Source organism: Lissotriton helveticus, chromosome 9 (assembly GCF_964261635.1).
Source record: "Lissotriton helveticus chromosome 9, aLisHel1.1, whole genome shotgun sequence".
Classification (NCBI taxonomy): domain Eukaryota; kingdom Metazoa; phylum Chordata; class Amphibia; order Caudata; family Salamandridae; genus Lissotriton; species Lissotriton helveticus.
The window spans coordinates 509,557,972-509,575,624 of NC_136070.1; the positions used below are offsets into that span (position 1 = coordinate 509,557,972).

Sequence of the window (17,653 nt, forward strand, 5' to 3'; positions counted from 1 at the left end):
CGGAGAGGAAATGGCGTAGGGAATATACAGATGAAGAGAAACTCATCTGGAGGATGGCAATAACTGAAAACAAAGTTTTTTGCAGACACTATTCTAAGGGCACAAAATAGTATTGGAAGTGTCCTTAAGATAGTGGATGATATGGCCAACCCGGACTGTTTAAAAAATTAGATTCTGCCAAGCCAGGAATTATGTGAAAATCTCACAACCTTTTTCAAGGACAAAATCAGTTATATAATTGATGGACTCAAAATGGGTAATATGCCTAGGGAATTACCTCCTACAACGGGAGCAAGACGGGTAGGAGTGGATAAACTACACTCCTTAGACCATTTTGACATACTTTCTGTGGAAGAGTTCAATAAAATGGCCATGGAGGTCTCCTCAGGATCCCCCCTGGACCCGCTTCCACATAAAATCTGGAAGGAAGTGGCTCCTGAACTCTCCCCGATACTTCGGCAAATCTGTAGTCAATCACTGACTAGTGGATCTGTGCCGACCTGTTGGAAACAGGCGCTGGTGACAACCCTCTTTAAAAAAGCATCGTTTGACCCGACTTGTCCTATAATTTGCACACCTATTTCTCTTTTACCATACCCAGTCAAAATTTTTTAACGATTTGTCCAGGGACTAGTGCTGCCGCGACAGATACTTCAATGTTTGTGAGGTATGGGGTGGGGGGTGTGCGGGGTAGGGGTTGGGGCTTGTTGTTGCGGGGCTGGGGGTTTGTTATGGGGATGGGGTTTGATTGGGGGTACGAGTTGCGCCATCTCACAAGGTACATTAAGACACACGCACACACCGTCGGGGTCCCTTTTCCGTGCTATGTCACTATATGCTGCTCGATGGCTGGTAGGACTCTAGTTGGGCGGGTGTCCCAGGGTACCCTCTGCATTGTACGCTGGAATGTGCGCGGGGTCCTGGACAAAATCAAACATGGGGCTGTCCTGCACCAGGCAAAGAGGGCCAAAGCCGATATCCTTTTTTTACAAGAAACTCATCTGATGGGCTCCAAGGTCCTGTGTCTGCAGCGTTTTGGCTTTCAGCAGGTCTTTCATGCTGGATTCATGCAGGGATCCAGGGGAGTAGCGATTTTAATACACCGCAGGGTACCATATGTCCATGAGCAGCAATGGCTGGATACGCAGGGGCGGTACCTTTTTCTCCGAGGCACGATTGGGGTGGATCCTATAGCGTTGGGCTGTGTACACGCCCCCCCGGTACAGTGGTCCTTGGTAGAGCGGCTACTGACATTGTGGGCTGACATGCCGGACGTTGCCTCTGTGGTGGGTGGGGACTGGAATGATGTGCAGGATGTGGATAGGGACAGGAGCAGGCCTGGGGGGGCCGGGTGGCACTCAGCCCACGAAACTACACTCATTGGTTACAAGCCTTGATTGGGTGGACACCTGGCGGCACATTCACGGGGACAGGAGGGAGTTTACGTACCTCTCGGTGGTCCATAAGTCATTATCTAGGATTGACTGTGTATTTGTTCCCCTGGCGACGGTTGTGAATGTGGTCTCCGCTGAGATCCTCTCCCGGGGGATGTCGGATAATTCTCCGGTGGCCGTCGAGCTGCAGATGGGCAGGGGGCGGCAGCCCTTTTGGTGGCGCCTATCTGTATGGAACTTGCAGAATGGTGAATACAAGGGGCACATGAGGGAGGCGGTCGCAAACTACCTGGCTGCCAATGTGGGGTCGGTCTCCAGCGACGTGACACTGTGGGAGGCGTTAAAGCCCACACTACGTGGGGTGGACATAGCATGGTGTGTGGAGGCCCGCAAGAGGCGTCGCAAGGAAGTGGTTCGGGCTGAGGCGTAAGTGGAAGTGCTGGAGCGTCGGTGCTGGGAGGAGGATGGGGGCCGGCCATGCGACAATTACTTCTGGCACAACAGTCCTACGCCTCGCACTTAATGGACGAGGCCCGACAGGTATGGCTGGCTTCACATAGCAGAATCTGCCAATGGGGCGACAATTCGAGTAAAATGCTTCATCGGCTCTGCCAGGGGGCTTTACATCCCCAGGCCCTTCCGAGGGTGTTGGATGAGGGTGGGGCACAGTGGACGGGCCCTAGGGATATAGGGGAGAGCTTTGCCGTTTACTATGCGGACCTCTATGCCCCTCGGGAATGTCTGCCAGAGGCCATGGTCGACAAATTTATTGCGGATCTCCCGCCCAAAGCGGTGTCCGATGAGACGCGCCAACAATTGGAGCTCCCCCTATCAGACGAGGAACTGAGTAGGGCCTTGGGAGAGCTTAAATCTGGGAAGGCGCCTGGACCCAACGGGTTCCCCAGCGAGTTCTTTCGCCTATATAACGTACAGTTAGCCTCTTATTACCGGGCGGCGTTGGAAGAGGCCAGGGATGCCGGCCGGCTCCCCCCGGACTGGAGGCATGCGGAGGTGGTGGTGTTCCACAAGCCTGGTCGGCCCCCGGAACAGCACGCCTCTTACCATCCCATTTCTCTTCTTAATGTGGAGGTCAAAGTCTTGGAAAAAGCGCTGGCTAACCGCCTCCTGCTACACATACTGGCCGTGGTGCACCCAGACAAGGCCGGGTTCATGCCTCAGAGGGCGACACGACACAACATCAGGCGGGTGCACGTGGCACTGGCGGTGGCTTGGCGATCCGGGGAGCCGGCTGCACTCCTGCTGGCGGACATGGACAGGGCTTTCAACTCCTTGAGTTAGATTTACCTGTTTGCCCTACTACGTCGACTTAACTTCGGCCCACACTTTATGTCGTATCTGAGACTCCTTTACACTGATCTGACAGTGTCAGTGCGTGTGGCAGGAGCGATCTCATCCAGCTTCCCTATCAGACGAGGCACCGGACAGGGGTGCCCCCTGTCGCCATATTTATTCGGCCCAAGCCATGGAGCCATTGGCGGCCGTGGTGCGCATTGATGCGCAGCTAAAGGGGCTGGAGTGGGCTCCGGGTCTCTCCGATAGGATCGCATTGTATGCGGATGATGTTCTTTTTTTCTTAACCGCTTTGGGTAGATCGGGGCCACGAATTCAGGAGATCATGCAAATATTCGGGGAAAGGACCGGGCTGTATATGAATCCCCGTAAGTCCACGTTGTGGGTCATGGGAGCTCCGGGGTATGCTTGCACTTGGGTGTCGGCTTTGCAGGTGGCGGTGGGTGGTCTCAGATATCTGGGTGTCTTCCAGACGGACGCGCCAGCCATATCCTGGGTTCGGAACTTGTCACCGGTTCTGGAGCGCGTTCGCGGGATATAAAGACCTGGTCGCATATGCCCATAACAATATATGGCAGGTCGGCGATCTTCAAGATGGTTGCGCTCCCCCGCCTGCTGTACCAGCTGCAGAATCACCCATATCCGATCGCGCCCAAATGGTTTAGGCTGGTTAATTCCGTGTTGGGGCAATTCCTTTTGGGGGTGGTGGTGGGCGTAGCATTACACACTTGCTTTCTTTCCACCTACTGTGGCGCACTGGTGACATCTGATATTCTTTCATACTACCAAGCCTCGCATCTCTTAGTTCTAAATGAGTGGTGGTATGGGGACAGGGAGGACCCGGCCTATGCACTGGAGCGACACCTTATGAGGTCTCACACCCTTCACACAATTCTCTATGCAGCGGCGCTGCGCGGTACGTTACCACCGGTAACAAAGGTTGTCTTTCAAATTTGGCGGCAGTCACTGAAGCGAATGGGGTGGTGGAATACCCTGACTGGAGAGACTTCCCTGTGGCACAATGGGCTCCTGCCGGAGCTGGTGGCCTTGCAGGGCTTTAGGGGGTGGGATTCCATCAGCATCTCCACCCTGGGGGATGTGGGGCTGGTTGGGTCCCTCAGGTCCTTCTGGGATCTACAGGTGGAATATTGCATGCCCCGGTCCCAGTTGTATCGGTACCTTCAGTTCCGCCACGTGCTTTCCCCTCGCCTGGAGGGCCTTGACTCGCTACCCGAGTTTAGTCCGCTGGAGGCAAAGGTTTTTATGGGAAATTTGGAAACCAAGAAGATCTCACGGATATATCAATCACTGGTCATCCACTATGCGCCTATGCTTGAGAATCTTCGGGTGGCATGGGAGGAGGAAGTGGGCACGCTCACGGAGGAGGACTGGAGGGAGGCCTTAGCAGCCCCCCGTGCGGCGGCCATAGCAATGCGGCTTCGCCTCATACCTCCATTGGATCTACTACACTCGGGTACGATTGTGGCGGGTGGGTTTGATTGCCTCCCTGGAGTGCCGTCGGGGTGGCGGGGAGGAGGGCACATTCTTGCACACCGTGTGGCAATGCCCATCACTCGATCAATTCTGGAGGGGGGTATTCTCCTGTTTATCGGAGGTTCTGGGGTGGTTGCTTCCACGCACGCCACAGTTCGCCCCTACTGCATGTGATGGAAAGGATTGGGGGTAATGGCTATAAAAGGCATCTCATGCTGCTGGGTCTCACATTGGCAAAACGTGATATAGCCTGGATGTGGAAGGATGCACGTGCCCCCTCGTTGGCCGGCTGGGAAAATTGCCTTGACTTCTCCATGGGGCTGGAACAGCCAATCTTTGTTGCCCGGGGATGCCCGCATAAGCACTATAAAATATGGAAGCGGAGGACGGACAATAGGGGTTTGTGGCTGGAGCCTTCAAATGATGTGGATGATCTTCCAGTGGAATTAGGGCTGGAGCGGATTTGTCGGATGTGGCACGGGGGTTGTGGGGTAACCTGGGTGTGTGTGTACCAGGACTGGGGTTTTCTGTTGCCGTTTTCCTTTGCCTTTTCTGTTTTTCTAGCCTGAAGGTTTATGCATAAGGACTGGTCTCAGTGGAATTTGCGCAACTCCGGGGGAGGGGAGGGGGGTAGTTAGGGAGGAGGGATTTACATCCTAACGGATATCTCAGGTCACGAATTTGGTTGCATTGTTTGATGTAAAAGAAAGTCAGATGCTGTCTTGTAAATGTATAATTTGACACTGCAGTGACCTCTGGGGTTCAGAGCCCTGCGACTCTTGTGCAATCTGACAATAAAATATGTTTTAGAACATTTTTTTGTAACAATTGGTCAGTAAATCTCTCCCAGTTTTTAGAAACCAACAACATTCTGGATGATGTGCAATTTGACTTCCGCCCTGGTCATGGAATGGAGACCGTCCTGGTGACCGTTATGGGCGATCTACGAATGCGAGCAGACAGGGGACAGTCAGCTATACTGATTCTTCTCAACCTGTCTGCCACATTCGATACAGTAAACCATGAGGTTCTTCTATCCAGGCTTTAGGAGGCTGGGATTGTGGGCACTGCCCTGAAGTGATTTCAATTGTATCTATACAACAGACAATAGGCAGTAGCCCTGCCCCTTTTCGTTCCAAGTTTTCCAACATTTTGCACGGTGTCCCACAAGGAGCTGCCATTAGTCCTATACTATTTAACATCTATATGAGCCCTTTACTTGCTGTTATAAGGGCTCAAAATATTAATATTGTGAACTACGCAGCTGACACTCAGCTTATTCTGTCTCTAGAGGGAGAGCAATCTGTATCTTTGGAAGATTTCCATTCCTGTCTGCGGGACACAGTATTTTGGCTTAGAGAGAATTCTCTTCAATTCAATGCAGACGAGACAGTGGTCTTGCATTGTGCAGTAGGTAGAAATCCCCCTACACTTCCGTTTGATTTCTGGCCCACACCCACTACTACCCCATTGGTTCCCAGCAATACAGTGCGTAACCTGGGAGTCATGTTTGATAATAGTTTGACACTTGAAAATCATCTGAATAAAACTGCTGGGAGCTGCTTCTCTTTTATCAGAGCTCTTCGGAAGATCCTCCCGATGTTCTCAAAACAGCCAGAATATTGATATTGAGAAATGCCATCCTCAGTAGGTTGTATTATTGTAACGCTCTGCTGCTGTAATCTCCAAGATATTTGATTGAGAGACTACAGAGAATAAAGATTATGGTGGCTAAACTGGCACCAATGAGACGGCTTCGTCCTCCGCCTCTCAGGCACTTTCAGAGTTGCACTGGCTCCCAATATCGCAAAGGATACAATTCTAGGCACTATGTATAGTGTTTAAAGCTTTGCATGGCGTTAGACCCAAATCAATGCAGGGCAAATTACATGGTACGCTCCTCCCCCAGCCCTTCGTTCCTCTTCGGCTAATCTGGTGAAGGTGCCCTGAATTAGAAAAACGAAATCAGGAGGTAGGACCTTTAGCACGGCAGCCTCACGCCTCTGGAACAAACCTCCACTTGACATTAGACAAGTGGATGATCTTTTGCAGTTCAGAAAAAGGATAAAGATATAGCTCTATCCTCAAGTATGTTCTTTGTCATCCTGTTAATCTCTCCCCCTGGTAACTGCATACCATCTGTATCTACGCTTAGCCAGACATTTATATTACAGGGTACCCGTAGGGTGATAGCTGTGCTTTACAAGTGTTGATAATAATAATAATATTAATACCCTACAGTGCTGGACAAACGTGACTATGCCAAGGTGGGGGCTTGGCTCTATTTGTTTTTGGCCCATTGGTGAAGTCTGATTTCCGACCAGTGCGTCTTGTCAGTCATCAGGATGGGTTACCAGATTCCATTCGGGGGTCATCCCCCTCTGGATTGTTTTCAGGTTACCCATTTGTCAAACGGCCCCGTAAAGGGGTCTGGCATGTTGTCGGGCGTTGACCTATTGTTGTCAAAGGAGGCTGTTGTGCTTGTTCCAGTGGAGGAGCGGGCCTGGGGTTCTATTCCACTCTGTTTTTGGTCCCAAAGCCCGATGGTTCCTTTCACCCGATACTGAATCTCCGGGCTTTGAACAGTTTGGGGCGGCTGGATCATTTTCGGATGGTCACCTTACAGTCCGTCATTCTCCTCAGCTAGGAGGGCAATTTTTTTGCTTCTTTAGATTTGGAAGATGCACAGTCAGCTGTTCCTGAGGTTTGCTGTGCAAGGGATCCATTTCCAGTTTCGGGTGTTGCCTTTCGGCCTCGCCACTGTTCTCAGGACTTTTGCCAAGGTATTGGCTCCTGCTGTGGGGGGTTTTGCATGGTCAGGGTTTCTCTGTGTTCCCTATATTGATGATTTTCTGGTCTCTGCTTCCTCCCTTCCTAAGGCTCTTCTGGCCGTGGAAGCAACTTTGGCCTTGCTCCAGGATCTGGGGTTCAAGTTGAATCTGGCCAAGTCTCATCTGGTTCCTGTTCAGAGACTTCGGCTCATCGGGGGTCTGTTTTACACCTTGCAGGGGGGCGGTGTTACTTCCTCCTGTTTGGATCCTTTCCCTGCAGACTCGGTTGCTGGACCTGCTGAGTCACCTTTCTGCCCCGGCTCGGGTTTGGTTGCGGGTCCAGGGGTTGATTGCTGCCACCACTGTGGTGGTTCCTTGGGCTCGCCTGCATCTCAAGCCCTTGGTGAATTATCTGTTGGATCAGTGGGACCCCTCCCGGGCAGATTAAGAGACTCTGGTTCCTCTCTCTCCTGTTCTGGTTTAGGACTTGGACTGGTGGCTTTGCACTTTCAATCTGGAGAAGGGGGTGCGTTTTCAGCTTCCTTCTCCCCTCTTGTTGACCACGGATGCCAGTCTTTGGGGTTGGGGGGCACTTTGGGGTCCTTGGAGGCCAGGGCTCCATGGGCTCAGAGGGACAGCGCCTGTTCCTCTGACTGGCGGGAGCTGCCGGTCATTTGGCAGGCGGTGCAGTTCTTTCAGGATTCTCTCCTCGGGGCGAATCTGTTGATCCGGCATCTGTTCTTGACTTTCTTCATGATGTTTTTTTTAATGGACCTTTCCCCTTCTACCTTGTCTGCTCAATGGGCTGCGGTTCGGCCATGTAGGGGTCCCGGGGCATCCTTGGAGAATGTTGACCCTTTGGTGAGTCGGCTTCTGCTGTGTTTTCGGCTTCGTTGTCTGGTCTCTCCTGTTATTGTGCCTTCTTGCGATTTGCTGACTGTTTTGAGAAGTCTGCAGTTGCTCCCTTTTGAGCCTTTGTTGGAGGCTGATTTGTTGTGGTTGTCTGCTAAGGTGGCTTTTTTGTTGGCCATCTCCTCTGACCAGCAGTTGGGTGAATTGGGTGGTTTGCTTGTCTTCGTCCCTTATTTGCAGTTCCTACAGGATAGGGTTGTCTGGCGGCTTGATCCAGCTTGTCTCCCTTAAGTTTCCTCCTAGTTTAATTTGCAACAGGAGGAAGTCCTTCCTGATTTGCCTGGGGATGGGGTTTGCTTGTTCCTTTGTCCATGGATGTTGGCAGGGCCCTGCAGGTTTACCTCCAACGTACCATGGGATTTCATCTTTCCCCTGCCGTGTTTGTATCCTGTAGGGGCATGGCTAAGGGGAAGAAGGTTTCTACTGCCACCATCAGTCGGTGAATGTGTTTGGCGGTCTGCAAGTCCTGTAAGTCTGTGGGTCTGCCTCTTCCGTCTCAGGTGCCGGGACGCTTGACGCATTCTGTGTCCGCTTCCTGGGCTGAGGCGGTGGGGGTCTCTATCCAGGAAATTTGTAGGGCGGCCACTTGGCAGTCCCATCACACGTTTGTCCGGCATTAACACCTTGATGTATGTCTCTGTGGACAATTTTACTGTTGGTGTTTTGAACGCTGCTGTACCTTAATCATTTCTTTGATTACATTTTTGTACTTTTGCATGGATTCCTGGTGTCCTGTGTTTTTCTTCTTGGTTATCTGCTTGTGAGTTCCTCTCTTTGTTAGGACTGGGACGAGGAGGGCATATGCGGGGGCAATGTCTTGTTACTTATCGGTAATCTTCATTACCCTGATTAAGGTCCTCCTCATCCCAGTCCTGTTCCCTCCCTCCCTCCCGCTGTGTTTGTGTCTGGACTTGTTGATAACAGGCATTGCGGTAGGTGGGAGGGGCTTATATAATTGAAAAAATACTGGTGTTCCTATTGGCTGTCATGAGGCAGGATTGCATTAGTTTGTTAGGACTGGGACGAGGAGGACCTTAATCGGGGAAATGAGGATTACCGGTAAGGAACAAGACATTCCTTGAAACAGTCTCACTCACTTAGTGTGAGTTACATTTCTTGGAGCACAACTTCACTCATTTGGTGCAAGTCTTACACATTGGCGAAAAATCTCACTAGTCTGAGTCCCACAATCTGGTGCACAATTTCTCACTTAATCGGTCAGAGTCTCACAACTTACAGTATGGTCTTTCTCACTGGGTATGTGTTTCACCTCTTGGAGCACACTGGAGTTACTCCTTCCTTGGTCTCATTAACTTTGTTTGAGTCACACACCTTGGTGTACAGTAGGACTTGACGGGAGTACACTCATTCTCACTGCCCAAAGCACAGTCTTCTGTCACTCTTGGACATTCACAATTGTCTCACTGAGTTTAACAGACTCATGCATCCAGGGGTTTGGTCCAGAACTCCTATAATCCCACGCATTTGGATTCTTGAAATCTCTCTTGAGGACTTGCCTAGAATTGGTGTGACAACGATGGGTTTACCTACTGTAGAGTGGGACGAAGTGAAGTATCTGAAAGAAAGTGGTAGGATTGCAAGGCAGTTGGTGGAGAAAATATTCATAGCCAAATCATCTCCCAATACCCTGTTTGAGTTAAGTTGCCCAGTACCAAGACCTGCACTCTGACCTGAAAGTTTAAACCTGGGATGGAAGGATTTAATTTTTCTTGTGTGAAGCTTCTTAGGCCACTGCTTGCATGTGTTTTGTGACTAGCAAATAAGAAAGCAAATGCGACGCAAGTCTTGGAAGGGAAAAAGTGGCAAGAAATATATCAAAAGAGTAAAGTGGTTATAGATGACTCAGCCAGATAAAACTGCTTAAGGATTTCAAAATTCCTCAATATAGTAATAATTGTTTCCAATACAGAGTCGTGCATCTGCTCCTTCTGTATATGGATATTCACCTGTTCCAAAATAACTTTGTAGTAGCACACTATACAGCAGAAAGCAAAAGTGACTTCTTCCAAGCAATGCACATTTGTTTTTCAATAATTACTATTTAATAATAGAAAGAGATGGCTTCTACATGGAACTGAAGAGGACTTTACAGTGTGTTGTTGCAGAGGAGATTGTAGGTTGTTTATTATAAGTTAGGTGACACACACATCACTCATGCAAAGTCTTTGGTAGGGCATTAATTGGCTACCAAACTCCATTTAATTCACTGTAGACCACAGTCTCAAAATGGCTATATGTGCAGTCCACTTCATTAAATCCATCAGGTTATCATTAACTGTATTGAGCCACGAAGTATGCAATGTGCTTTTACAAGGCACACAATAGATGGAGGAGTATAACATAAAACTGTGGCACCCATCTGCATACATTTTTTATCCCATCTTGATACACCTGATTTGGAAAGGATGGGCAGATTTAGAGTTGCCATTAGTACATTTCACCTTCAGAACATGACAGGGGACTTGGAGTCCTGGATTTAGAAAAATATGACCTGGCAGCTTAGCTGCAATGAGCAATTATATGGTTATAAGAGGCAGGGTTACCAGATACTAAAACACAACAAGCATTTGCAATGCAATAGGTCTCGCATTTACATGAGTTTGAGCTATTGGCATTGTAAATCACAATGGTTTTTTTATGTTTTGGTTTGTAAAGCATAAATAAAAGTCATTGCAGTTTATAATGCCAATTGCTTAAAGTATCGCAAATGCGAGACATATTGCATTCCAAGTGCTTGTTTGTAAATGCGCCCCATGCCGCACTTTCACTTTAATGGCGGCCGCGCCACTTTCTTTAGACGTGGTTTGTCTTAAGAAAGGTGCGCAGACCCATTAGAGTGAAAGTGTAGTACGGGGCGTTTTTACTAAAAAAAAGCATTTGCTTAAATTGACAAACACATTTTTTTTTTTTTGTAAAAGTGCCCATGCCGTGTTTTGAGTTAATGGTGGCCACCCCGCTTTCTTTAGACGTGGCCCGCCATTAAAGTGAAAGCGTGGCATGGGGCGCTTTTACAAAGTAACCCCATTTGTTAATCAGCATAGCGCGTGCAGAAGTGCCACGCTGTGCAGGAAGCAGGTAAATACGCCTACAAGGGATTTGTTTCTATAACTCTTCAATACTTAGCATTGATTTTCAAGTGAGTTCTTGTTCCAGTAACTCACGGATTAATCACAAAGGATCATGTTTACTTATCAATGAATTAATCATCAAAGAAAGTAACACAAGAAGAGAAAGGAAAAAACACGGGTGTGTATAATCAAGCAAAATTTAGTATCACTTCAGAATTCATTTGTGTAGGGTACATAAAAAGCAACAACACAATGCAACCAGAAGTAATATTAACATGCACTAAAAAATCCTTCACAGTCACATTTGTGAATACCTTTTCAAAGAGAACTATTTCAGGCAATCTAAGAAATCCATACAAAACTAATATTGCCTCTCTTTCATTTGAGTAGGAAATAGGTGTAGAAGTGGACGTTTTGGTCTAATTGTAGCTTTGTCTGTTAGACCATCTTCAGGATGTAGAAAGTGTTGATTAAAAAGACCCTTTTAATTAAATGGGAATCTTATTGATATTTGTCAACCGTAAGATTGATCTACAAAGGGTTCAATAAACCCAACTTTGAAAATGTATCTCTTGATATGGAAGCCTGCAGCGTTATCCACGGTTTCTTGGCAGAACAAACCAGTGGTGAATTTGCTAGTCGTTGTCCAAGAAAATTCCTCTCCAGCCGCACGCACCACAGTCGGCGCTGTCCAAGAAGCATTTTCGAAAGATAAAGCGCAGCGTCAATGATCGCCACCGTGCTGTCATGAAAACAGGGTGGGTTAAGGAGAGCCTCTCATGCTGGCAAAAGCAGCTAGATTAAATACATTAATCAAAAGAGTGCTCACAGTCTGTAGATAAAACAGACCATGTAACAACACAAGTAAAGCGTCCAGTCCTCGTGGGAGGTTACAAATGCAGACAAGGCGGTACTAAGGATGGACTAACAAGCCTATTATTAACAAATTAGAAGCAGCTGTTTAAAAAGGACAGTAAGAGGAGCCAAATGAAAAGATGGGCGGAGAGTGGGCGGAGGTTCATATCCATATCTGAATACAGTATGCCTCACAGGGCAGCTCCTGAGCTGCCTAGCTCGACCTAAAAATGGACCCTTAAATCAATCTCTGAAGTTTTAGTCAGTGTCAAGAAACAGATTTTCATATGTTCTAAGTTGCTTACAGTAGCTATTTGTTGCTGACACGGATGTCTTAGCAAAACAAGTTAGTAGGAAATATATACCCATGATTTGCCCCTGTGGTCCCCCATTTTATAGAGATAGTGGACAAAGGAGCATACAACAATTCAAAATGTATTCGACAATAATTACCTGCTTGACTTTATAGAGCTCAGGCAAGAATGTAATACCAGGCCAATTTATGAACCCTGAATCATTCATGAGGTCTGCAAGGTTAACTTGGGGTTGTGATATGTTCGATACTCCTAATTATGGATTACTCCAGGCATTGCTTGGGATGGGTGGAAAATAGGAAACAATTATTCTCAGTTATGTAGAATGATCAGGGAATTGATTTCAGTCAACCTGGGTGGTATAACGGTGAGGTGGAAACAGATCCACATATGAACATGGCAGAGAGAGAATGGAAAGCTGCATTCATATGGCCAGCGCATTAGGCAATGCAGATTCACATAATTGCAAGTTAACTGTGTGCACCACACATACCTTCCACCCCAGTGCCTAGAACATATGTATCTGAGTATTACAAACACTTGCTCCAGATGTAGCAGTGAGGACGCGGTCTTCTTCTGCATGGTACGTAGCTGCGCTACATCTAAAGTATTGAGGAAGGAAGTAACAAATAGCCTCACTTCCATTTTAATGTAGTATACTTGTAAATGTAGAAAAAGCAGAATTTTACTCATCAGAAATATCAAACACGCAAAGTTGATTGGAGAAATTCTTGCAGTAAGTCTAACCCCTGGGTATCATACCAACCCATCATTCTTTTGCCTACCATGCCACCTCAAATTAGGCCAACTCAAAGACAAATCAGTCTTGGTAGTGCTCCTATAGGAAAAGTTCAGCCCGAACTGCAAAGCCAGGTCCTCTCTGAACTGGAATACAAGTAACACAATACCGGTTTCATAGTGATTCGGGGCTCATCAGTCCGGGGCAGCTTGGCTCCATTGGCACAGTAAGCACGGGCCAACATCTGGTATTCAGCCAAATGCAAATCAGTCTAGGTCCTGCATCAATAGAAACAGTCTATCACAAGCTTCCATGAAACATGCCTGCTGGATTTTACGTCATGACACAAAACAGATTCATCAGCTTCCCTGCTGCTAGTTCTAGCATTACTGCTGGCCAAATGACTGATTCTGATGTGAATTCACCTCGAAAGAGCACCAGACAATGCTATTTGACGAAAGAATTAGTTAAATGAACAAATGCGAAAATAAAAATTGCACCAGCACGGCAGAGGGGTCCCAGCTTTTTCAATATGGGACACTATATTTTGAGAAATAACGCGAGAATCAGATGATGTGAACCTATACACTGATCAATTCCACTAACTTTATTAGAACTACTGCCAGACACACATTATTGTGAGAGACCGACAAACCCACTTAAATCGATATCCACATGAAAGGGACATCTCCGTTAGTGAATATGTTTCAGTCCTTCCTCGTGCAGAGATAATCAAGGGCACATTTAGTATGCCTTCACACCTTCATTACTTGAATCTTGAGATAATAACTAGATCAATTCTCCTACTTTTCAACGGTGTAGTTGGCATTATTTTAATGCTGAAGTCTCACCAAAATGTGTTATTTGTTTAGCCTGTATCATGACAACTGTAGTTGGTAAATTACTAAACTTGTTTACTGATGGGCTATACAACAATTGAATCCTTTGAATCAGTGTATGGGATACATCCTGCATGTATGTAGTAGCATATTTAAAACCCACCTGCATAAATGACCAGACCATAGCAGGTTGCTGTGTTTCGAATGCTGCATCCTCGTAGGAGCATCTTCTCTTGGTCCAATGGGTGTTTTTCACCCTTCCACTCCAGGTTTCCAACGAACGTGTGAATCTTGCTGTTCGGAGACTCGCAAAACACTCTGCCTGCCTCACAAATGAAACTGACATTTATTATTGAAGAATGTATGCAAGAATATCCAACACGTCATAAGTCTTCTGTCAAGAGTGCATTTCATCAATCCTCCCTTAGACATATTCCCATCACATCCTTAACCATAAGCCTAACACTGAACTGAATCCTAAATTCCTAACACGAACTGTTACCATAACTTTTCAAATAATCCCTGACAGTCAAATGTCCATTGATACAGAAATGGACGGGTAGCTTAGCTCTCTAAAATAGGCCGCTGGCATTTAAAGTTGTAAAACAAGTTGAAAGTAAAATATAGTGAAAACGCACTGCACCTCACCCTCATACCACATAATCCTCGTAGAACAACAGACCATCAAATGCCTGCCAAGAGTCCATCACTGTCCCAACAAAGCCTCACACTGCATTTCTGAACTTCATGTAACTTCAGCAGACACTCCTGGAACTTCTATCAAATCCTCACAAAACATAAATAGACTCAGTGAAGCCCATAGAAGAAGCTCTCACAGCCTCCAAAAGTAGACATCTTACAGTCACAATAGCCCTCAATAAAATCTATAACTAGAGCCTTCAAAAAGTACCTCACATAGTACCCACAGACCATGGCCTCTACCAAATCTTGGTCTGGCCCCCATAAGTTCCAAACAGTCCTTAGGTAGCCTCCAAATGACCTTACGATAGCTCCCAAAATTACAGTACAGTACTTTTCGCTCAGTCACTCGTGCTCACTTTGTCTCAAAGAGATACACAGAAGGAACGGTGGGGACGTTTTAAATAAGTATTTATTGAACCAGCGCCACTCTAGTATAAAATATGTGTGCTGCAACAACCCTTAGACAGAAACAGATATATACGATTACAAGCACCAACAGAGTAAATAAAAGGTAGACTTCTACTATGGTCCTAAAACAGTGAATATGTGCAGGCATATAGCTACATGGCAGTAATCATGTGTACTCCCAAGATGCTAATCCTAGCTAAGTGTACTTAAGTGTACCATGCATGTATGTAGATGTGAAGCCAAGAATCCCCCTAGGAAAGAGCCCACCCCATTACCTGATGGGAGAGTATGAAGGACCCTGTTTTGGTCTCAAGTTGCACAACCCACAAGGGATATCAGACCACTGCGTGCTGGAGTGTCTGCATGCAGGGACTTCAGGGTCTCATGTCCGCATGGAAGCTTATCCTCTAGTTTGCCCAGCAAAGATGTGGTATTTATATACCCGAAAGGTACCCTCAGGTGTTCTACCTAGATGTGTCATGTACTGTGGGCATGTCGGTCAAGTATGATGATAGCGATGACTTTTGTGCAGAGTTATTATGCAGAAGATGGTAATGCTGCTGTGATACTAAGAATCCTCATGCATAATAAATTAGGCTAGTTTTCGAGGAAAACCACAAAACATCTAATCAGCACCTAACTAGGTAAAAGGTCAGCGCCAGAGCCGTTATGTAGAGCAAGGTAGGACAAATGTAGGTAAAAGGTCGTGCAACTACCTGGGCCTATATTGGGGTACCTTGGGGCTCATAACACCCACTCCTCGTCCGACTGGACAACAAACTAACAAATGCTAAGATATGCCTGTTTAAAAAAAATAAAAAGCATAAAAGCACTGCTAAAATATGAGTATAAAACATCTAAAAACATGTTATGTGTAAAAACGATGCAAAAGGAAGAAAACTGTATAAATCCACTATACTGTTAGACCGACTGAGCATGCCGAAAGCCATAGTGCTCAATGAGAGCAAAAATAGGAAAATAAAGCAAAAATTATGTTTTTGAATTCCAATTTGGGTTGTTTTGGAAAAAGGTCGAATTGTTCCCATCACACAGAGAGCCCGATGTTTATGCGTCCTGTGTGGGAGACACAACATCACTGCTGCTTGCCTTCGCAGACAAAAGTCCCTCTAACTCCTCTTGGATCAAGTCAATGAAGCAAGGGTGATCTTCTCCGGTTCCCACAGCCACTGCTGAGAAAGTACTCAATGCCTGTGTGCCTGTTGCAGAGCCGGTGTCCAATCCGACAGGAGCTGAAGCATCCTGTAGTGGCTCTAAGAATGCCAACACCAACATTGGAATAAGCTGAGGATACTGCACTACGTGGGCCTTTGTTGCAAACTGGTTATGTTATGTTATGTTACGATAAACTTATCAAGCGCACTTACACCATAGGTTTCTTGGCGCTAATCATACACCAGTGACTGCAGAGAACCATTTTAGCGTGATTGCAGAAAAAGCCAGGTTTTCAAGGCCTTTCGGAAGCCCAAGAGACTGTCGCAGTTCCTAACTGAGAGTGGAAGTGAATTCCAGAGCTTAGGGGCCAGATAAAAAAACCTACGACCACCTTGTCGTTTTAATTTGATTGATGGCGTGGAAAGAAGGTGAAGATGGGCGGAGCGGAGATTGCGTGTAGGGACATGTCTAGTGATTAGACTGTTGATAAATTTAGGACTCGTGCAGCGTAGTGCCTTAAAGACTATGCATCCCGTCTTGAAAGCAGTGCGCTGCGCTATAGGCAGCCAATGAAGGTCACACAATAAATGCCTAGCTGACTGCCATCTCGGCTGTTTGTAAATCAGTCTCGCCGCCTGATTTTGAATTATTTGAAGGCGATTAAGCAGCCCTAAGGGAAGGCCAGTGTAAAGGGAGTTGGAAAAATCAAGATGGGAAAGCACCAACGCTATCACCACCTGGATCAAAGCTTGGTGCGACAGCAGGCACGCAATTTTCCTTATTTTACGTAGTTGGAAAAGACAAGAGGAAACCACCGTACCCACATGTCCCTTCAAAGAGAGATCTGAGTCTATAGTCACCCTGAGACTTTTCACTGATGAAGACGGGACCAAGTTCGCCCGGCCAGAAATGGGGTCCCCAACAGGTCGGGCTCTTCCCAGGCAACACTAATTCTGTTTTGCCGGGGTTGAGCTTCAACTGGTTAAGATCCATCCAACGTTGGATATGCAGCACTGTAGCTTGAAATTCAGCGGCTGCATTTGGGGAGTCCAACTTAAAAACCAGCTGAAGATCAACCTGGTAATCAAAAGTGTATCGGGCTGAGGTTAAGGACACAGCCTTCTGTAAAAGTATGGCTTTCAGTCTGCTCAGACAATCAAACTGTATTAGGGAAACATTCAACAAAGGTCAGTGGAAACAATACTTGTGTACATCAAGGAACCCAGGAACTTACTGTAACCAGATATGCGATGCCTGGCAGAATCCCACAACAAACAAAGGGATTCACCTTTATGGAAAAGAAAAGTAATGTTCCTCCAGACCTAGTGTGTCTCCTACTATGATGGAAATCACACAGCTTTGTTAAAATAACCCTCAACCACCAAAAGGACCCTTGGTGGCATGCTTCATCATCGGGGTCTTCCCATCCCGCTGCGGGACGGGGCATGCTGCGACCTACGACTACGGAGGAGCACTGATTTTGTAACAATAATATGTGTGGTGTAGGAGCAATGTTCCCTCTAATTATTCGTCCTTGTGTCCGGCAACAGAATGTTTGCGTGCACATGTTTCTAGCTTGTGTGCGCAACCGAGTGCTGAGATGTGCAACCAGGAAAATCGACTGTCTGCCACTTGAAGGTTGATAACAAGCA

General features: G+C 46.9%; 1 protein-coding gene across 4 annotated transcripts in view; it reads right to left on the minus strand.

Annotated features, from left to right (window-relative positions):
- The window catches only part of LOC144781481 (phospholipid-transporting ATPase IC-like), a 1,874,327-nt gene that overhangs the window by 1,109,651 nt on the left and 747,023 nt on the right, over window positions 1–17,653 (minus strand). For all 4 annotated transcript variants that reach the window (XM_078660356.1, XM_078660353.1, XM_078660355.1 and 1 more), the window contains one exon: window positions 13,882–14,040. In XM_078660356.1, the coding sequence (XP_078516482.1) occupies window positions 13,882–14,040 (159 nt within the window). The remainder of the gene's footprint in view (window positions 1–13,881; window positions 14,041–17,653) is intronic.